Genomic DNA, 21,098 nt, shown 5'->3' with positions numbered 1-21,098 from the left:
ATTTTTTTTTATTTTTTTTTTGTTTTATTTTTTGCGGTTTTATTTTATTGATTGTGTGATTGATCAACTCAATTTAACAATTTGGTAAAAAATAAAAATATAATAGGCAGTGTTGTGATCATTAGTGGGCTTTTTTGCAAGCCAAACCTTGTGTCACTTATTTAAATGGAATTAGTAAGGTTTTTTTTTTTGGTTTTTGTAAATGCATTTTTTTTTTTTTTCAAAAAAATTCGTTGAAAACTTGAAACATTTGAGGGATGCAATCAATTCTCAGTTTCTTCGCAGTGGTTTCACAGCAAATAAATTTTTGGGCTAATTAATAGATTCGCCAATAAGAATTGTCACTCCAACCCAAAAGTTATCCGAAAAATCTATCTATTTAATCCAAAAATCCCTGGGAAAATATCTTTCACGCATATAACTCAAAATATATCAAAATGTTATTAGTTTGTGTTTTGCCAAGTTTCTTTTTTAAAATATAACACTTATTTGATTTTATTTGTTTATTTATTACTAACATTAGATTAGATATAAAAATTTTATTGTTTTTTTTAACTAATTTATTGAAAATTTATTTTTAAAATCAAGTCAAATTTTGTTTTTGAAATTTCTAATGATAATTTTTTTTTTTTTTTTGTTTTCTCATCAAGATATGTTTTTTTTTTTTTTTTGTTATTTTACTTTTTGGTTTTGCTTTGCTCATTGCTCAATTAATTAAAAAAAAAAAAAGAAAACATATCTTGTCATATTTTTTTTGATCTAACACACAAACTAGATTCATATATACAAACAGTGCAAAAGCAAGAGAATATCACTTTTAAAAGTAATTTTATTTGTTATTTTTTCTTTAAATTTTTAATAATTAAAATCAGATGTGAGTGACAACTTAAGCACAAACATCAACAAGTAATAAAATAATCATAACAACTGTAGTATCATTATCATTGTCAAGGTGGAGTGTGAGAGATTTTGATTTAATATATATGTGCTGGTCAAAATAAGAGAGGGTGCACCCACACACATTAAAAATAAAAATAAAAAAAAGTCAAACCACCTACAGCTCCTATTAGTTTAAAAATAAGTTAGAGTAAGAGAAAGTGAAAGAACAAGAAGATACAACAGTAAAGGTTCAATTTATAGTTAGTAATAGTAATAGTAAGGTCAACAAGCAATACAAATAACAATAGAAAACAGTTTTAATAATTAAAAATATCATATAAAATTTTACTGCAGTCAAATCTAAAGTTGAGAAAAAGAGAAGTAAATATCAAAAATAAGTCATTTTATCGTTGTACATAGATACTTTCATCAACAAACCACATAAGTTGATATATCTGTAATATTCATTCTCTATACATAAAGGTCGCATGTTACAAACATTTATTTGCGATGATGTATCCAATAGTAGTACTCAAAGTAGAGTGAGTTCATACTACATTCTTCAAATAAACTAACTTGACACAATACGCAAATTATCATATAACAACATTAGAAGATTAGAGTAATAAACAAACAAAAAAAAAAAAACAGACATATCATATTATTAAAACAAAAGTCTAGATTTTCATTTTATGAATGTAGATATTATTCGGAGTATGAGATAGATCAATCTTACAGAGTGAACATTAAAGTTTTTTAGTTCGCATCAACAATAGTGTAGTGTTTGAAGAATATTAAAAAGATAAGATCACATCTCTCATATCTATCCATTATTCATTTACTACTCTTTTATGTTTTTGTTTTTTAATAATGTTGTTTTTATATTACATTTGCTCAACAAACAATTCACCTTGGTTAATAATAATATTTTTTTTTTTTTCATTCTCAAAGCTCTATTCCCACACTTTACTTACAACACATTCCCCCACACACATACACTTTAATGAAAAACAACAACAACAACAACAAATATAAAAAGTAAAATACATATGCACTTATGTTATAAGAAGAAATGTTGATATGAAATCATAGTGTACTATTATTAAATAAGCATCGTTTATATCTATTGTTATCGTTGTTAAGCTGACCTTATTGTTTTCATTTTGTTTTTCTTTTTGGTTTGCATGGTTTGCTTTGTTTGTTTGTTTGTTTGTTTGTTATTGTCGTAAATACAGTAAAGTTAAGTTTTGTTGGAATGAAAAAAATGAAAAATATAAGTTGATTTTGCATATGAGAACATTAATTAATTTTTTTTTTTAAAAAAAAATAACAACAGTAGTAGTAGTATAACACAAAAATAACATCACAGTCGCAGCAGTAGAGTGGTATTAGTAGTGAAAATAATAGTATTATTAATAGCAGTAGTAGTATAGTAGAAGTAGACACAATATATTTATATACAAAGGGGGTGTAAAGAAAGAAAGAGAAAGAGAAAGAAAGAGTAGTAGAACTCAATATACTTACTTACATAGTTGCTGACTGACCTGACCTTGCTGAACGACTGACTGACTGACTTTGTTGCTGACTGACCTCAATCGAATTTTGAATTGAATTGAATTGAAATTGTCTTGTCTATTGTATTTGTATGTATATATCTGTATCTGTATGTGAATTTGAATACCAAAAATTTTTAATAGCAATAACAACAACAACAAACAAATATTAAAAAAAAAAATGAAATAAAAAATAAAAATGCAACAACAATAACAACTACAATTAATAACAAATTTATAAATTGGAATTACATAATTAATAATAATAATAGATCCATACTACTATTTAGTAATTTATAATAATAATAATAATAATAAAATAACAATCAAACATAATCATAAATTTAAATTTTAAAAGAAAAACAAAAGCAACAATTATTATAATAAGAGAACCGAAAAAGAAAAGGATAGGTGAAGATTAAAAAAAAAAAAACATCAACAACAACCAATATTGAAATACAAGATCATTTTAAAATCTAGAATTTGATTGGATCAGGAAGTTGGTGTCGGGTTTGGATTTGGACTTTGTTTGACTTTGGGAAAAACAAATTTGGATGATATTTTTTTTTTTTTTTGGATGATTTTTATTTTTTGTTATAATTCTAGTTCCTGTCTTGTTGTTCCAATACAAATCCAAATCAATGCTAATTCAAATCTTTTTAATTAATTTCAAATCTGAAATTTAATTTTAAATATATCTTTATATTATAGGAGGAGAAAAGATGGGTGCAGCTCCTTCGACACCTTATCCGCCTCAACAACAACAGCAGCAGCACCAACAGCAGTACCAACAACACCACCAACATCAAAACCATCACAACCACCACAACCACCAGAATTCTACCGCCAGCGGTATCAATACTAATGGAAATGGCAATGGAAATGGAATGGGTGGAGTTCTGGTACTGCTGGCGCCTAACCAGATGAATCTGTCGTCGTTTCTCAAGGCGTTGGTCGAGCAGACCCCAGATGCATCCGCCAAGAGTAACGATGGAAAGATTGTATTCTATCACAAACTTCAACAACAATCAAATCATCCATATTCTCAACAACATCAACAGCAACAACTACAACAGCAACAACAACAATCAAGAAATTCACTTTCATCATTTTCACAAAATAATCAGAATCCATATAGCAATAATAACAATAATGACAATAATAATAATAATAATAACAATGACCAAACATCGTTATCACCTGATAAAAGCAATCATCTGAGAGATATATTCACTCAGAGTAATCATAATCATAATCATCACAACCACCACCACCACCACCACATCAATCACAATAAGAATCATTCTTCTTCATCCTCTTCATCTTCATCAACTTCACTGACGTCACACAATATCAATATACCAAGTCTGTTGAATTCTCCCGCTGCCTCTTCATCACCGTCTTCATCACAGCAGAGTAGGACAATCAGTGGAAGTCCACTACGTCACCATCCATATGGCAATAACAAACATTCTCATCATATCCAACAACAGCAACAACAACATCAGTCACATCATCATGGAAGTGCTGGTTCCCTACATTATAGTGATATGGAGGACGACGACGATGACATTGAGGTAATCGATGACGACGATGAAGATGACGATGATCTATTGCCGCAACAACATCTACCGTATCAAATTCAACAGCAGCAGCAACATCATCAATCATATGACAAGACGAGAAAGAATTCCATTGACATGCTTGTCTCTTCATCTTCACCGATGAAACAACAATATAATCAACAATCTTATCAACAACAACAACAACAACACAATAATATTTTAATGTCACTTTCACCACCCAGAGTTTCAATGTCACCGATTCATATGCAACTAGATTCTCCAATGTCACCTAGTTACAATCACTACAGGGATATCGAGATTGAAACAACTTCTTTTTCATCTTCGAAACTGTCTCCTTCCACTAAACCACTCTCTTCAAATCAACAATCTCCATTTATCACTGGTAAATTACCTCAGATCGAATCGACTACCACCTACCCAATTCCTTCTATGAATCACCATCACCTACATAACCAACATCACTCAAACAACAACAACAACAATAACAATAATAACAACAACTCTTCAAAACTATCAAAATTTGTTGAGAAACTTCCAACTTTTAATAGCAACACCGGTTCTACCAACCAAATTTCCAAACCAATTCCAATCTACTCAAAACCATCACCATCTTCATCACCATCGAAAGGAGCAATCTCTCCATCTATTTATCAACATCAACTACTTCAAACACAACCACCACTTCAACTACAATCAATACATCAATCACCGCAATCACCACAATCACCCTATCACACCTCGCCACTGACATCACCATTGATTTCATCTATTCCTCTCTCCTCAGCAGCTTCAATCACATCAGTAACAAATAACCTAAATAACAACAATAATAACAATAATAATAATAATAATACATCATCTTCAAATTCATCATCTGCATCTTCATCACCTATTTCCAATCCTAAATCATTGATATTAACAAGTACAACTTCTACAACCATTACATCAACAACCCAACAACAATTACCACCCAATACACCATCTTCATCTTCATCGTCAAAGATTAATCACAATATACTTCCACTTTATATTAAACCAAGTAATGGTATTAAACCAACGATTCAATTCAACAAATCACAATCATCTCCAACAACAACACCCACAGTTGAGAAGAAGTCTAAATCTTCCAAACAGCAACTACTACAACAACAACAAGCAGCATCATCCAACACAGCCATAACAAGCACACCTGGCAGTGATGGTAATATTCATGGAAACAGTAAAAAGTCCAATCAATATCACTGCACGATATCATCGGATGGATACCAGTGGCGTAAATACGGTCAAAAGAATGTCAAAGGCACTCAGTTTCCAAGAAGCTATTACAAGTGTACCTATCCTGGTTGCACTGTAAAGAAACAAATGGAGCGTAGATCCTCGAGTGACGACACTCTGAACCATGTCGTCTACAAAGGTGAGCATAACCATGAGTCACCACAGACCACCAGAGTCAATGTTAGTGACCAACTTTCATTTAAGAAATCTGTTATAGCTGAAGGTGTAATGGTAAGTTTTTTTATACTTAAGTAAATCAATAACAAAAAAAATAATGATAATAATGCTAACACTTTATTTTATTTTTTAATTAATTTTAGAAAGAAGAGGTTGATAACTCGTTTGACGATGAAAGTCCAATGATTACAACACCATCACCATCATTACAACAACAACAACAACAATCACAATCAAACTCAATAACTAAATCTGTACAAATTATAAATAACAATAATAACACAACTCATAAAGATGATGATATATCAATGCCCATTGAAAAATATGGTGCTGAAATGACATCTACTTTTACTGCAACCTCAACATCAACTACTACTACTACAACTACCACTACTTCCAATAATAGTGGAAATAATAATAATAATAATAGTAGTGCTTTTAATTTATTAAAAGATATTACAAATAATAATAATAGTTTAGTAAAAGTAGAACAACTTGTAAATAACGAAAAGAAAAGAAAAGATGATAGTAGTAGTGGCAACAACATAGATAAGAATATCACAAAGAGAGAGAGTAATAACAATCATATCAATACTATAGATAATAGTAATAATAATGAAAAGAAACAAGACATATCTTCTTCCCCATCAATTTCAAATTCACCTGTGGTACAACCATCTAAATTGAATCATTCAACAACAACAACAAATGATAATAATAATAATGGTAATAACAATGGTACTAAGAATCCTATGAAGTTGGTTATCGAAACAACCTCGATGGTCGATCATTTGGACGATGGTTTCAATTGGAGAAAGTACGGACAGAAAGCAGTCAAAGGCAGTCCTTACCCAAAGAGCTATTTCAAATGTGCCGAACATGGTTGCAACGTAAAGAAGCAAGTCATACAACAAGGAGATAAGAAGTTTGTTAATACCTACAATGGTAGACATACTCATGATCCTCCTTCAAGAGACAGCGAACTCCGAAAGAGAAAGAGAAAAGAAGCTGCTGCCAATAACAACAACAAAGAAGGTTTTGAATCCACAAAGAACGGTGACCAAGATGAATTGACAATAATGGCACCAGACTCGCCAAATTCATCTTGCAATTCAGATTAGATCAATTAAATAAACTTGCAAGTCCGCCTTACTCTTTTAGCTATATATAGATGGGTAAAAGAATAATAAAATTAAGAACAAACATGATAAATTAATTTTATACAACTTTGCATTAAAAAACAATACCAAAACTCGGGTGAGATTTTTGAAATTTAAAAAATAATAATATTAAAAAAACAATTTGGGATATTATTAATCATTTTATTTTAAATTTGCATATTACAGATTATTATAAATATTTAAAATGGAGGATGTATGTTATTTCGATTTAATACCATATGAAACAGTTCAACATATACTATCGTTTCTTGGACATATAGAGTTATGTAGATTATCTCAGACATCGAGCGAGATGTCGATGCACACCGAACTGAAATGGGATGATCTACTGTTGGATGTCTACGGTGATAGTTGTGAAGCACTCAATGAAAAGTATGTCACTGAACAAGCGACACCTCTATCGCCATTCAAGCTCTATGCATATCTACACCACAGAATCACTAGAGTAGCGGGTGACAACTATCTTCCGATGCGTAGCATTTGGTCGCGTCTTGAAAAGTGGGCTATTGCCAACGATCAACAAGATTACCTTTTAGATTCACTAAAGATACCGATCACCGATAACATCGTAGAGTTTAGCAAGGATGCAACTGCAACTGTCCATGTATTCGAAATGAACAGAGAACGATATAGAGTACCACCAAGATTTCAGACATCTATAACACCACCACCAATTCCTAAATCCTGCCTGTTTCCACGAGATTACATTGCATCGCTACTCATCTACAATGGTCAGAACAAGTCGACGCAGTACGGATTATTCGGAACGTTCGAAGCATACGACTTTAAAACCAACATCATATTATTATCATTCGAGTCATCCTCTGATATCTACCGACAGAAATACTCTTACTATGGAGAGAAATTCGGTAATATATGGCCAGTCGCTTTTTCCGTCTCCACTGAGCGTTGTTACTATCTCGTAATAAACAGCGACACCGGATACAAAGATATTCATCCGGGCAATGTCATTCTGCCATGTGGAAACGGTTCGCCGATAGTCGTTGCCAATAGCTTCCAGGAGTTCCTGGAGCAGCATGTCGTCAAGTTGGAAACGAATGTACTTACTCTACGTGATAACGTCATCTCGAGATATCCAGAGTACTCCAATTTCATATCACAAGTAAAGACCAATGGTATATGGGTAAAAGGTAGTGCTGTCTATGTACCCGAAGAAAGAGGTAGCGGCGACTATTCCTTCTTCTACAGAATATCGATGTGGATGGATAAAGATGAAGATGCAAGTTACTCAGCACAGCTCATTACCAGACATTGGGATATATCAACACCATCGAGAACCGATACGGTCGATGGTGAAGGTGTGATCGGTGAATTCCCGAAGCTTACACCCGGTGACAAATTCGAGTATTGCAGTCGTTGCAATGTCGATTCACCGAATGGCAGTCAGATGTCTGGCTACTTTAACTTTATACCATTGAAACCAAACATGGATACACCATCGGTTATCAGTGTAATAGCACCGCCATTCCAACTGGATATCTCTCAACATTAAAAGAAAAAAAAAAAAACAATAATGAATCAATAAACATGTTTATTTTGTTAGTTTGTGTACAATAATTTTATTTTGACCAAGTCTTTTTTTATTTTATTTATTTGCTTGCTTGTTTGTTTGTTTGTTTGTTTCATTTTAATTTAACTATACATGCACCATACCAAAACCTATCGACTTTGTCGTCATCGTTCAATAATTCCCATTCGTTTGATTCTAAACCGTATTTGTAGTTTCCACTCATGTTTCCACCGATCAGATAGAGAATGGAGTCTATGATCATCATCGATACCTGTCTGTTCACTTTGAATGCCAGTGATTTGAGTTCGGTGGTTTCCTTGGTCGATAGTGACACTCGGTAGAACTTGTAGTTTCTCTCGAGAATGTAAACGTGATCGAGCTCGTCGTAGCAACAGGAAACAGTTGGACTTCCAAATCCGACGTCGGGAATGAACAGTTTCGTTTCGCCTGTAGCCTGCTGGACATCGTAGGTCATAATCGATTTCTGTTGATTGAGTCCATTGAATATGTAGATATGGTTTTTGTGAAAGAATGTCATTGATGCGTGAGCGGTCCTCTTTATATCGGCGAGTTTAGTGAATTTCGTAGAGTGAATGTCGAATCTGTAGACAAAAGAAGGACTATCGAACGAGTCGAGACTGCATCCCACCAGATAGATCGAGTTGTTGCCATCGGAGCACACAGAGAATAGCAGCGACTGACCTTTGACGCGGGTTATCTCTGTCGACGTCCACTTGTTGGCGTTGAGCGAGTAGCGCGAGTAAACAGGTGAGCGGTCACCATCCTTTCCTCCAAAAATATAGACGTACTCACCGACCGATACCACAGAGTTTAGAGTTACTTTGCGCTCTACAGTGTCGCTCTCCAGCTTGCTCCAGGCGGTGCACGACGGGTCGAAAACAAAGCTGCCTTCCTTGCCAATCGAGAAGATCTTGAGTGAGCGTGATATCGAGTTCTTATCGACCAACTCTGAAACCGATTGAATCTGCTCTTTGAGCAGCAACAATTTATCGTTATCGAAAACCACCTCATAGTTTAGCGGACTCTTGTAGTCTACATTCTTGTAGGCAATGGAGTACTGTTGAATCTTTGAGAGCAGTGCTTGCTTATTATACTTTGTCATACTATTTCCAAATATCAACTGATTGTCACTAATAAAATTTTCATAACTATCAGTTGATTTCACTGATTTTATAATCGTACTAATACTAATTACATTGACATCATTATGAGTGAAATTGGTTGACGGTGATGTTTGATTATGTAATAAACTTAAACTATTATTATCTATATCTATATCTATACTATTATTATTATTATTATTATTATTATTACTTTCATTATCATCATTATTACTATTATTATTATTTTCATCTTTAAATATATTTTGTTGTTGTTGTTGTTCTTCTTGTTCATTTTGTTCTTGTCTTGTTTGTACTACTTCTTCTACTTCTTCTTCATCCTCCTTCTTCTTTATATTAATATCTTTATCTTGTTTGGTAGAATTATTATGATTAACTTTTTGTTTCTTATTTCTATTATTATTGTTATTATTATTATTATCTTCAGATCCTTCAGAATCTGAAGTTGTTGAATTCTGATTACATAACAATTGGAGTTCCAAGATGATGTCATTAATCGACTTGATTTCGTTCAAGATAGACTCTATTGTTTTCTCTGTGATTTCGCGTTGTTGTTTGATGGGTTTCTTTGTCTTTTGTTCTTCGACTCTGAGAAACTCGTGAAGTATCCTGTAGAACTCACTGACCTTCTGTTCGGTAGCCATAAAAGTTTCGTAGTCGTCGCCCAACTGCTTCATTCGCAGCCACAGATGTGAGAGTCGTTGTGAGTAGTGGTTGCCACTGTTCATACTGGCAATGCTATTGGTATCGTCAAAGGTGTGACCGCGATGCGGTGGTTCAATGATACAACTCGAACAAAGTACTTCATTACAATTCAGACATATGAATTTAAATTTTTTTTTATGGTGAACACATTGTGTTTGATGATTGGTTGTGTGTTGTTGTTGCTGACTTTTACTTCGTTTATGACTACCACCACTGCTGCTATCATTATTATTCCCACAGTTACCACTACTACTACTACTACTTTTACTATTAGTTTTGTGATCAGTGATATGATTCGGATCCATCTAATATATAAATCTAAATCATAATTATCTTAAAAAAAAAAAATATTTGAATAAGTTTTTTTTTTTTTGACAGATTGATCTTTTGAAAAAAACTTCCAATAAAAAGTAGTAGCTGTGCAAAAAGTATTCAAATCACTTTTTATTTTTAGATATCAAAGATTTCATGTTAATATACTCAAGCTTTTAGGATTTGGAACTTAAATAAATTGAAAAAGAAGAAAAAAAGAAAGATAACAATTCATTGAAGAGACTTGAAAAATTAAAATTTTTAAGGAAAATATTTTTCATCATAAAGCGTTGTTGGTCTAGTGGCAGAATTCTTGCCTACCAAGCAGGAGACCCGGGTTCGATTCCCGGACAACGCATTTTGTTAAACTAACCAAAAATTAAATCCCGCAAGCGGTTTATTTCAATTTTTCCTCTAACAAATCTTGCAGAATTTTGTAACGACAATACCACTTTTTCAAAATTCAAATTATTTTTCATTTTTAAAAACTCAACGACTATTCAAAAAAACGAACGATCAACTTTACCATTCAAGTTCTTACACTAACTCTGAATAGGTATGATCAATTTATATTTAATAAACATAATTCAAGTTCTTACACTAACTCTGAATAGTCTTTAAATTATTTGAGTTGATTATTAATAAATAAATAGACTGATCATCTACCTATTTATTAAACTTTTTTAAATCTTTTTTTTATCTTTATATATATAATATCTATTTAGGATATACCTCAATCTCCCCGGGGAGGATATCAATTAATTATATTTATATATTATCTTTATATACTTTAAAATAACATTTACAATGTCAGATAAAACTACATTAGAAAGAATTCTCGACGGTGATACGTCAATAGATTATACCAAGCTCAAGAACGTCAGCGGTATGACACTCAAGGCTCTCGCTGACTTGGCAAGAAAGAGAATATACGAGCAAGTGCCTGACACGGAGAAACTACTTAATGAATACGAACGTCTTAAGAGCGAGTATCAATTGATCAATATGAGATACGAGTCAGCAGAAAGCATTATCAGAGTTCTGAATACGACCGTTGAAACTCAAGCAAGTTTCATCAACAGCTTAAAAGACCAAGTAAAACAACAATCAACATTCCTTCAACACTCAACACCTCGTTCCAACTCTCTTACGAGCGACAGTTCACAAAACCACGACGACGATGAAAACAACAACAATCGTCAGTCTTCATCAAACCACCATGATGAAAATAACAACAGTCGACAATCTCCACCCACCGAATCATCTACAATGAGATTATCACAATTACATTCAACAGGTACCTCAACTAGCTCCCAGTTAAAATACAACGATGCCGAACTTAGGTTACTCAGACTATCCATCAGCGATATTAATAACAGGTCAATCAAGACAACAAGAGATAACTTGACCTTTAGAGCTAAGCTCCACCACGACTGTTCACCAGAACGAGTCGAAATAGCGATTTCCACCATCTCCCAGATCGAAGCAGTTCATTCCAGACTAAGTTTCAAATCAGTTGAAGAATTGCGTGACATTACTGATACATGGGAACACTTCTTAAATTGGCTAGAATCCGCTCTGCATGTCAGAAGTACTAGTAGATGATCAGTCTATTTATTTATTAATAATCAACTCAAATAATTTAAAGACTATTCAGAGTTAGTGTAAGAACTGAATTTATGTTTATTAAATATAAATTGATCATACCTATTCAGAGTTAGTGTAAGAACTTGAATGGTAAAGTTGATCGTTCGTTTTTTTGAATAGTCGTTGAGTTTTTAAAAATGAAAAATAATTTGAATTTTGAAAAAGTGGTATTGTCGTTACAGAATAGATCTAACTAAAAATAAAAGAATATAACTGGCTATTTCTCACGATCTATGTGAGAATATATATAATATAACTGGCTATATTTCTCACGGCCTGTGTGAGAATGTAAATATAACATAAAAAACGAACTAGCAGGTTAATATCAATACCTGCAATTTGTTGACTGATCATAGGTCAACAAATCTTTTTTTGCAAAAAAAAAAAAAAAAAAAATATATTGAAACTAAACCAATTTTTTTTTCAAAGACTAAATTTGAATGTGAATTTGTTTATTTTATATCCTTTATATTGATATTATATTAATATTTATCAAACTTAAAATCTTGAATTGATTATTTGAATTTCCTTTGTTACTTTGCTGGCTCCATTACACCAATAACAATCTATATTAAATAATTTAGTATTCTTAATTTTTGATTTATATTTATTTAATTATCTATACATACCTTCTAGTACATCTCCACAACTATTCTCTGTATTCTCTTTAAGATTATGAATAGAAACATCACAAGTTTTATTAACATTGTCAACAAATTTAATTGACTCTGGGTTCAAGTGGAAACTTAATGTTGGATTGATTATTGAGGTACCCATTACAATGTTACCAGTTACATGAGGACGTTTTGTTTCGCCATTTATAAGATTTCTGGCATGTTGGATATCTTTATAATCTACTAATTTAAAAGCAAATTCATGTTTATTTTCATCTTGAAATACAAAAATTGCAGGTTCCATTGATACAATTTCTATAAAGAATATCAAAGAAAAGGTAATAAATATTTTAGTGTTTATATTCATTTTATAAAATTCTATTTTTAGTTTTGTTTGTTGTTATAGAAATAATTTGAGTCAATTCTTTATCTGGAGTATAAATATTTTTCGAGGAGTGAAATAAAAAAAAGAGTTTCAAACGGTTTTACCTTTTACAAGATTAGTAAGTATTTCGAAAGTAGAGGATAGGTACTTTTTATAAAAGATCCTCCATCTAATTTAAAAAAAGTGTGTTTATATTTTCAAAATGATATTTAATTTTCTTTGGAATAACCTAACCAATTTTTAGGTTGATAAGAAAACAACACAAAAGATGCTCTCATTGCTAAAAGTAGTCGTATAACTGCATTCTTTAATAAAATAAGAGTTACAAGTATTTATTTTTTTGAATAAGTGTAAAAAGAAGTTGAAGCTAATAAAATAGTAATAAGAGAGTTACACATTTCAGATAAAATCATTTAATAATTTTTTTTTTGAAAAGTAAATACAAAATTAATTCAAATATTACTTGTAGATATTTATTTGGGGGTTTTGGAATTTTGTGACTATATAGTATACTGTTCCACCGATGTGGTATAAAAATTTGAAGAAAAATTTAAAAATAAAAAACTTTTTATCTATTTATCAAACTTTCATTAAATTAATTTGTTCTACCTTAGATTTTGAAAAATTATTAATCAAATAAATATATAAACTTATTTTGTTTTTTTAGGAAAGATTTATGATCAATCATTTTTTTTTTGTGTGATTGTTTATCAAATTGAAATTTTTTTTTATTTTATATATAGTATTTTATTTTAACTATAAATAGTTGATTAAAAAAGGAGTTTCAAAAAGGAGATCATATTTAAATAAATAAAAATTATTCGAATTTAACTATTAACACATAAAAAAAAAAGAATACTATATTATTAATAATTAATTTATTTTCTTGTACGTTTGTTATTGCTATTTTTAATTGGTTTTGTTGATTTTGTTGGTAACAATAAAGTTTCGGTTTGAATTTTACTCTTCTTTTGTGGTTCTTTTGATGATTGTTTAGCTGTGGATGAAGATGAGGTTTTAGAGGCGGTAGTTGCAGATGGAGCATCCTCAAAGAAGGCGTAGGACTTCTCGAGCTCAACCTCTCTCCTCAGGTAGGTCATTGCCGATCGATTGAATCCAATGGCATCCTTCTCCTTTTGTACTCTCTGTTTCAAACGTTCGTTGATGGCCTGCAGCAATGGCACCATTTCCATTTCAGTGGACAATTGATTCTGGTGAGTCTGCACCAAGAAGAACAAACATTTCGAAATCAACTCTACGCTCTTACCGGCGTTGAGCCACTCTGAGAAGTAGGTAAACAGTGGTTTGAGAGTGGAGTAAGGCAAGACAACGAGTGCCTCTTCCAAGTCACTGGCACGCACCTTGAACACCTTGTTCCACAGGTAATCGGAAGGTGACATTCCAAACAACAAAATATTGGGATTGTATGGTTCATCTTCAGTTTGAGCAGTCTCTTGATATTCCTTCAATCTAATTCTTTCATTCTCTGCCAATAAAACAGCATCCAATATTTCTTCACCTGCAATAATAGTTTCCAATGTTTTTTTATTTGCTGAAGCATGTTCTTCCAACTTTAATTAAATATTGTTAGTTTGTTTTTTCGATATTTAAATTTAAAATATTTCAATGTTTATAATATTTACCATTTCTTTTGTTCTAACTCTATTATCATCTTCTAAAGTTGCTTCCCATTCTTTTTCAAGTGTTTGCTGTTTCTCTGAATCTACAAAGACTGGTTCTGAAGTTTGTTTGAAAGTACGAATGGAACGATCGTGTGAACCTGTCAAGAAGAATGTACCGACCGATCCCATTGCCAACGACCAAACTTCACCGTGGTGAACCTGGAGAGTTTGGATATGTTCGAATTTGTCGGCATCCCAATATTTGATACGCTTGTCCTTACTGGTGGAAATGACGTGATGAGTCTTTGGAATGAATGCAACTTGCATAATACTGTCGTCGTGTGCAAACAAAGATTTATGGCAATCACCATAGTCAAGTCCCCAAATCTTTATGTTCTTATCGGCGGATCCAGTGACAATCAGTGTGGAATCATCGGAAATATCCATGGTCATAACTGGCAGTTTGTGTCCATACAGTGAAAGATGGAATTTAAGTGTGTCGGCATAGAAAATCTTGACGGTGTTATCTAATAGTGAGACGGCCAAGAATCGTTTGTCCTGAGAGAAACGCACGCACATCGCTTCTGACTCTAGCTGTAAGATCTGAGTTTGTACCAATGTCAGCTTCTTTGTCTTTTGATTGTCGGGATTGGCAATCAGCTTGAAATTCCAGAATTTAACTTGTTTGTCACTACCGCATGTAGCGATTCCACGCGCATCCGGTGTCAGCGCCATCGACCAGAGTGCACCCTCGTGTGCCTGCACAGTGGCGACATGCTCAGCCGATGCCAACTCAAACACCTCGAGTGTTCCACTCTTGGTTCCAACGATTACATGCAGATTGCCAGGTACGAAAACCGAGCAAAGACCATAGTCACACTGGAATGTACGAATACAATTGAGTGTCTTTACATTCCAAATCTTGACGGAATCCGACGATGTCGATGCCAAGATAGCGTCATTACTACTGAGAGTAAGCGAACGGACATCAGCACGATGACCTCCATTCTCAAGAGTTGAGAAAACCTCTGTTCCTTCCTGTTTGATCTCATATGCCTGAACCTGATTACCCATCATCGAAATGACAAACTTGTTCCAATGATTTTGATTACCAAAATTGAATCCTCTAACTTTTGATGGTGTCTTTATTGTTTCTGTATGTCTAAATTCATCTATTACATTTAATTCTATGACATAACAATAGCAAATAATTAATACTTTTGAATAATAGAATAGATATAGTTTATAATTTTACTTACCATTTCTATTTTCTTTTTTTAATTTTTGATCCAATTCTTTACCATGTGAAACTTGGAAGAGATCAATGAATTTACCTTGGGATTGTGCAATGAGGACACGATTGGTTGGATCGAATTTAATACCGTTGTATGATTCACCTTTACATGGAACAGATCCATAGTAGATTGCAAACTCTTGTTCTGTTGTGACGTCTTGATTGTCATCGTCGTTGCTTCCACTGTTCTCTTCCTTCTTGACTTTGACAACTGGGTATTGTGAGAGTTGTTGTTGTTCTTTGGTTTGCTCCGCACTTGGATCTATCGACATTGTATTGATTGGATTATTCACTATATATTTACGGTTGTTGTTCGACTTGCTATCGCCGGCATCGAGACGCCAACAACGAATGAAACTATCGTTTGTAACAGAGACAAGTCTCGACTCGTCGGCGTTGACATCGATTGCCCACACCGGATTACGATGACCAACGATAGTTTGAATGCAATGCTGTGTTTCCAACTCCCAAATCTTGATAAGACCGTCTTTCGACGATGAAACCAAACGGTTTGTCTTCTCGAGAAGTCGGACCGCTGTCACCATATCACGATGTCCGCGCAAACGGTAGAGACCGGTCTCGGTGATGATATCCCACACGATGATCTCAGTGTCTTTTGAGCCAGAGACGAGCTGTGATCCCAGTTGGTTAAAGTGTAGTGCACATACCGATCCACGATGACCGTTGAACACCGCTACCAATTGGTATTCACGCATCGACCACAAACGAATCGATCCGTCATTGTGTCCGGCAGCCAACAACTCACCGTCATTACTCAACGCGAGTGTAGCAATCTCTGAATTGGTATCCTCTTCAAACAATGAACGTTCCAAAGTCTGTTTCTTTAGATTCCAAATTGAAATACGTTCACCTGAACCTGTAATACAATGTTTGGTATTCTTATCAAACAACGAAGTTGTACTAGCAATCACACCAAATACATCTTGTTGTACGAATTTAAGATATGCTTTAACCATTTATCTACTAATACTATTTAAATATATATCTTAATAATTGATTTATAATAATAATAATAAATAAATATTAATAATAGAAATAATATTAATTTAAAAGATTTTTGAAAATAATAAAAAGTCGTTCGTTTTTTTTATCAAAAAAAAAAAAAAAATTAAAATGAAAATAAAATGAATGCAAAAAAAAACATTGAGACTAGATTGTTGTTATTTGTGTCTTAATTGGTTGATGAAATATTTGTTTGAAGTTATAAATGATTGTACTACTACTACTACTATTTTTGGAATTAATTTCTATTGTTTAATTTATTTTTTAGTTTTATTTTTAGTGTTTTTTTTTATTTCTTAACAACTTGTACGATATCTTCATCAGCAAGTGTATGATCTTTACCGACTCTTTGTGGATTATGCTTTACAGATGATCCCCAAACCATAGCACTAAAAAAGTAAAATAATTGAATTAGTAATTGAATAACTTTACTTTCAAAAAAGATGATCATTGCTATAAAAGCAAAACATACTATTTAAATTGTTTCATGATAGTTCTGTGAATAAGATTACAGAAGTTTTCGACTGTTGATGAATCACCTCCTCTGATTACAACTGGTGCATTATAATCTGGAATTTGTCCCTTTGGTTTAGTGTAACTATATAGATATTAAAAGAAAGAAAAGAAATTATTATTAATTATCTATTGCTTGCTGCTATAATCAAAAAATAATCATTGATTGTTTAACAATAAACTTACATTCTAATTAAATTCAAATATTCCCAAATCTTTTCTAATAAGCTATCGAGATTCCACTCTAAATGGGATGAGATTGGTACGTAATGAGGAATACGATCGAGCAAATCGAGTTCCTCAATGGAGATACCGTCGATCTTGTTGAGAACATATAGACATGGTACGTAGACTCTGTTTCCTTCGATGACGTCGATGAGATCGTCGGCGGTTGCGTCGTAACGCAGTGTGATATCGGCGTTGTGAATCTTGTACTCTGCGCAGATAGCCTTGACCAGATCGAGATCGAGATTGGTTGTGGTGACAGTGGATGTAAAGTTGATTCCACCCTTCTCCTTACGACGGAATGTGAGATTGGGTGGCTGACGATTCAAACGGATACCGAATCCCTCGAGCTCACGCTCGATAATCTTCTTGTGAACCAACGGTTTCATGGCGTCGAGCACGATCAAGATCAAGTTGCAGGTACGACCGACGGCGATAACCTGACGACCACGACCCTTTCCGTCTTTGGCACCTTCGATGATACCCGGGAGATCGAGCAACTGGATCTTGGCACCGTTGTACTGGATGACACCGGGAATACAAGTGAGCGTAGTGAACTCGTACGATGCAACCTCTGAACGGGTTCCTGTGAGTTTGGTCAAGAGTGTTGACTTACCGACCGACGGGAAACCAATCAAACCGACACGAGCATCACCAGCTTTCGATACATCGAAACCTTCACCTGCACCGGCAGCAGCTCCCTTTGATGGTCCCAACAATAACTCACGTTTATATTTAGCCAACTTTGCCTTCAAGACACCCAAATGAAAAGATGTAGCCTTATTCTTTTGGGTACGAGCCATCTAATATGTTATATTTAAAATTTAGTTTAGTTAGTTTTTACTTACTAAAATATATATATGATGTATACACTGTTGTCATTATTATTGTCATTATCATTGCCATTTTCTTTCATAACTATGATATCTATTCCATTCTTTTAAACCTATCCATATGAATCATCATGGTTATTTGGAACCAAAGAAATAAGACCAAAAAACCATTTTTTAGACAATATCCGTCGTTATAAAATAAAATGCTGTTTATTCTGTCTATTTCTCTTTAATTGTATTGAATGTATTGTATTGTGCTGTTTTACTCTCTATTTCCATCAAAAGACTAATCGCAATGACAATGACAATATCAATAATGATATTGTGATTGATTTTTGGTGTTTGATGATTACCTCGTCCTCAATTTCCTTAATCTTTTGTACAATACTCATTTTCGATCTATATTATAAAGTTATACAAGAGTATATATATTAAAAACAATTGATAAAACTATAAAATAAATAAAGATATTATTAAGATAGAGAAAAAATTATTAATAATACAATCATAGTCGTCAAAATTTTTTTTTTTTTTTTCTTTTTTAAAAAAAAACGAAGTTCTTTCGATTCTCATTGTTTTAGCTAAAAGTTTTTAACAAATCTTATATTTATAAGTATTTGTTTGTTTTTGTCTCTAATTATCTAATTATTATTATTATAATAGTTAGTTTTTATGAAAATAGTTTTTATTGTTATTATATTATTTTTATTTTTTTTATTTGATGCTACATTTTTTTTTTTAATAAAAGTAATGCATTTTGACTAGTTAGTTAGTAATTAATGTTATAAACATATGAATAATGATGGTGATGATGGTGGGTGATGATGATGATGAATGATGTTTTTAAAGCTGTTGTTATTGAATTTTTTTAAGCATGTGTCATTGGAATATCGGTACGAATAACTTCTGATTCTGTAACTGGTAGGTATCCGTTGGGATTCTTTGATTGCCATCGCCAAGCATGCTCACACATATCCTCTTGGTTGTAGTTTGCTTTCCAACCAAGAATGCTGAGTGCTTTGGCTGGATCGGCAAAGGATGTGGCGACGTCACCTTTTCTACGCTCGACAATCTTGTAGTTCACTTTGACACCCGATGCCTTCTCGACGGCAGCAATCATCTCCAACACTGAGTAACCACGACCAGTTCCAAGATTGAATGCAACGCATCCAAGTCTGTTGTTCTCGGTGAGGTATCGCAGTGCCGAGATGTGTCCTTTGGCCAGGTCGACCACGTGAATGTAGTCACGCACACCTGTTCCGTCGGGTGTGTTGTAGTCGTTGCCAAACACCGAGAGTTGTGCACGCTTGCCAATGGCAGTCTGGGTGATGTATGGCATCAGGTTGTTGGGAATGTCGCGCGGATCCTCGCCAATCATTCCGGAGGGATGTGCGCCAACCGGATTGAAGTAACGCAGCAACACGCAATTCCACTCGGGGTCACTCGAGCACAAATCCTCGAGGATTCCTTCGATATAGAGTTTAGTACGTCCGTATGGGTTGGTGGCGCCAAGTGGACTGTCCTCGCGGATTGGCGCGACGGCATCACCGTAGACGGTGGCGCTCGATGAGAACACAATTTGCTTACAGTGGTGACGTGCCATCACTTTGAGCAGGTTGACAGTTCCAGTGATGTTGTTGTCATAGTATTTCAGAGGGACCGACGTTGATTCACCGACGGCTTTCAAACCGGCAAAATGAATGACACGCTTAATACTTCTGGTGGAGAACAATCGATCCATGGCTGGCTCGTCCAAGATGTCCATCTCGTGAAATTCAATTTTCTTACCAGTGATTTCCTCAACACGACGAACCGCTTCCACTGAGGAATTCGACAGATTATCAATGATCAACGGTGTGAATCCAGCTTCTACCATCTCGACAACGGTATGACTTCCGATATATCCAGCTCCACCAGTTACCAAAACGATATTTTCATCTGTAATTGGTTCCATTTTATTATTTTCTTTTTTTATATTTTTCTAAATATAAATAAATTTATAACTATCTATCTATATTTTAATTTTTATTAGCTTATATCTAATTATTAGAATATTTATTAAATATTTATTTAATATTTGTTATTAATGGTTAATATTATTATTATATTGTTGGCTATTATTATATTATTTTTTTTATAAATATTGGAAATAAAGTTCCAGAGGTTTTTGGAAATCTTTAAAACTTGAAAATACGACAAACTACAATAATAGAGTGACTATTCGAATCTGATCAATTTGATTTGATTTTGATTAATTGATTTATTTAATGTTAAAATGAAAATAATTGATAGATTTTCATTGTTTGATGAGATCATATCATCTATCTTCACAGCAATTTATTGATCACTCTTTTTTTTATATTTTTTCACTGACGAACTAGCAATGAACATAAGTGAGTGAGCGAGTGAGTGAGGAGATGAGCGATATTAATCATTGATAAAAAATTAAAAGAGTGAATTAAAAAATTACCAAATACAGAAATAATCAATGATTTAAATATTAAGGAACAAGTAAGTGGATTTGATTGTTGTTTTTACCATATTGATATGGTATTATCTTGTTAATTTTCATATACCACAAAATATCTATCTACCACACCA

The 21,098-nt window shown here is 33.2% G+C and overlaps 8 protein-coding genes and 1 non-coding gene across 9 annotated transcripts; 4 read left to right on the top strand and 5 right to left on the bottom strand.

The window, feature by feature from the left end:
- Positions 1-165: 165 nt before the first annotated feature.
- wrky1 (WRKY transcription factor) lies at positions 166-6,591 on the top strand (the record flags this gene model as incomplete). The annotated part of the gene is made up of 6 exons (XM_020577891.1): positions 166-179; positions 1,087-1,139; positions 1,234-1,260; positions 2,345-2,383; positions 3,144-5,524; positions 5,614-6,591. 6 exons carry the CDS (start codon positions 166-168, stop codon positions 6,589-6,591), a joined length of 3,492 nt encoding a protein of 1,163 aa, XP_020432339.1.
- A 244-nt stretch (positions 6,592-6,835) lies between these two features.
- Positions 6,836-8,164, top strand: PPL_07043 (cyclin-like F-box containing protein; the record flags this gene model as incomplete). The annotated part of the gene is made up of 1 exon (XM_020577890.1): positions 6,836-8,164. The coding sequence occupies one exon, from the start codon at positions 6,836-6,838 to the stop codon at positions 8,162-8,164; it is 1,329 nt and encodes a 442-aa protein (XP_020432338.1).
- Positions 8,165-8,294: 130 nt separating this feature from the next.
- PPL_07041 (uncharacterized protein) lies at positions 8,295-10,820 on the bottom strand (the record flags this gene model as incomplete). Its single annotated transcript, XM_020577889.1, has 2 exons — positions 8,295-10,334; positions 10,791-10,820. 2 exons carry the CDS (start codon positions 10,818-10,820, stop codon positions 8,295-8,297), a joined length of 2,070 nt encoding a protein of 689 aa, XP_020432337.1.
- On the top strand, positions 10,629-10,699 carry PPL_07042. The gene has a single exon. It is a non-coding gene; the product is annotated as a tRNA-Gly (tRNA).
- A 328-nt stretch (positions 10,821-11,148) lies between the features above and the next one.
- PPL_07040 (uncharacterized protein) lies at positions 11,149-12,422 on the top strand (the record flags this gene model as incomplete). The annotated part of the gene is made up of 2 exons (XM_020577888.1): positions 11,149-11,938; positions 12,418-12,422. 2 exons carry the CDS (start codon positions 11,149-11,151, stop codon positions 12,420-12,422), a joined length of 795 nt encoding a protein of 264 aa, XP_020432336.1.
- A 64-nt stretch (positions 12,423-12,486) lies between these two features.
- On the bottom strand, positions 12,487-12,969 carry PPL_07039 (uncharacterized protein; the record flags this gene model as incomplete). The annotated part of the gene is made up of 2 exons (XM_020577887.1): positions 12,487-12,554; positions 12,618-12,969. The coding sequence occupies 2 exons, from the start codon at positions 12,967-12,969 to the stop codon at positions 12,487-12,489; spliced, it is 420 nt and encodes a 139-aa protein (XP_020432335.1).
- An 896-nt stretch (positions 12,970-13,865) lies between these two features.
- wdr3 (WD40 repeat domain-containing protein) lies at positions 13,866-16,880 on the bottom strand (the record flags this gene model as incomplete). The annotated part of the gene is made up of 3 exons (XM_020577886.1): positions 13,866-14,558; positions 14,631-15,826; positions 15,869-16,880. 3 exons carry the CDS (start codon positions 16,878-16,880, stop codon positions 13,866-13,868), a joined length of 2,901 nt encoding a protein of 966 aa, XP_020432334.1.
- A 335-nt stretch (positions 16,881-17,215) lies between these two features.
- Positions 17,216-19,070, bottom strand: PPL_07037 (OBG GTPase family GTP-binding protein; the record flags this gene model as incomplete). The annotated part of the gene is made up of 5 exons (XM_020577885.1): positions 17,216-17,315; positions 17,399-17,524; positions 17,626-18,467; positions 18,851-18,896; positions 19,051-19,070. The coding sequence occupies 5 exons, from the start codon at positions 19,068-19,070 to the stop codon at positions 17,216-17,218; spliced, it is 1,134 nt and encodes a 377-aa protein (XP_020432333.1).
- Positions 19,071-19,365: 295 nt separating this feature from the next.
- On the bottom strand, positions 19,366-20,451 carry galE (NAD-dependent epimerase/dehydratase family protein; the record flags this gene model as incomplete). The annotated part of the gene is made up of 1 exon (XM_020577884.1): positions 19,366-20,451. The coding sequence occupies one exon, from the start codon at positions 20,449-20,451 to the stop codon at positions 19,366-19,368; it is 1,086 nt and encodes a 361-aa protein (XP_020432332.1).
- Positions 20,452-21,098: the final 647 nt, after the last annotated feature.

Source organism: Heterostelium album (assembly GCF_000004825.1).
Source record: "Heterostelium album PN500 unplaced genomic scaffold PPL_scaffold6, whole genome shotgun sequence".
Classification (NCBI taxonomy): Eukaryota; Evosea; class Eumycetozoa; order Acytosteliales; family Acytosteliaceae; genus Heterostelium; species Heterostelium album.
The sequence above is the reverse complement of the archived record's forward strand: the minus strand, read 5'-3'. Positions and strand labels throughout refer to the sequence as shown.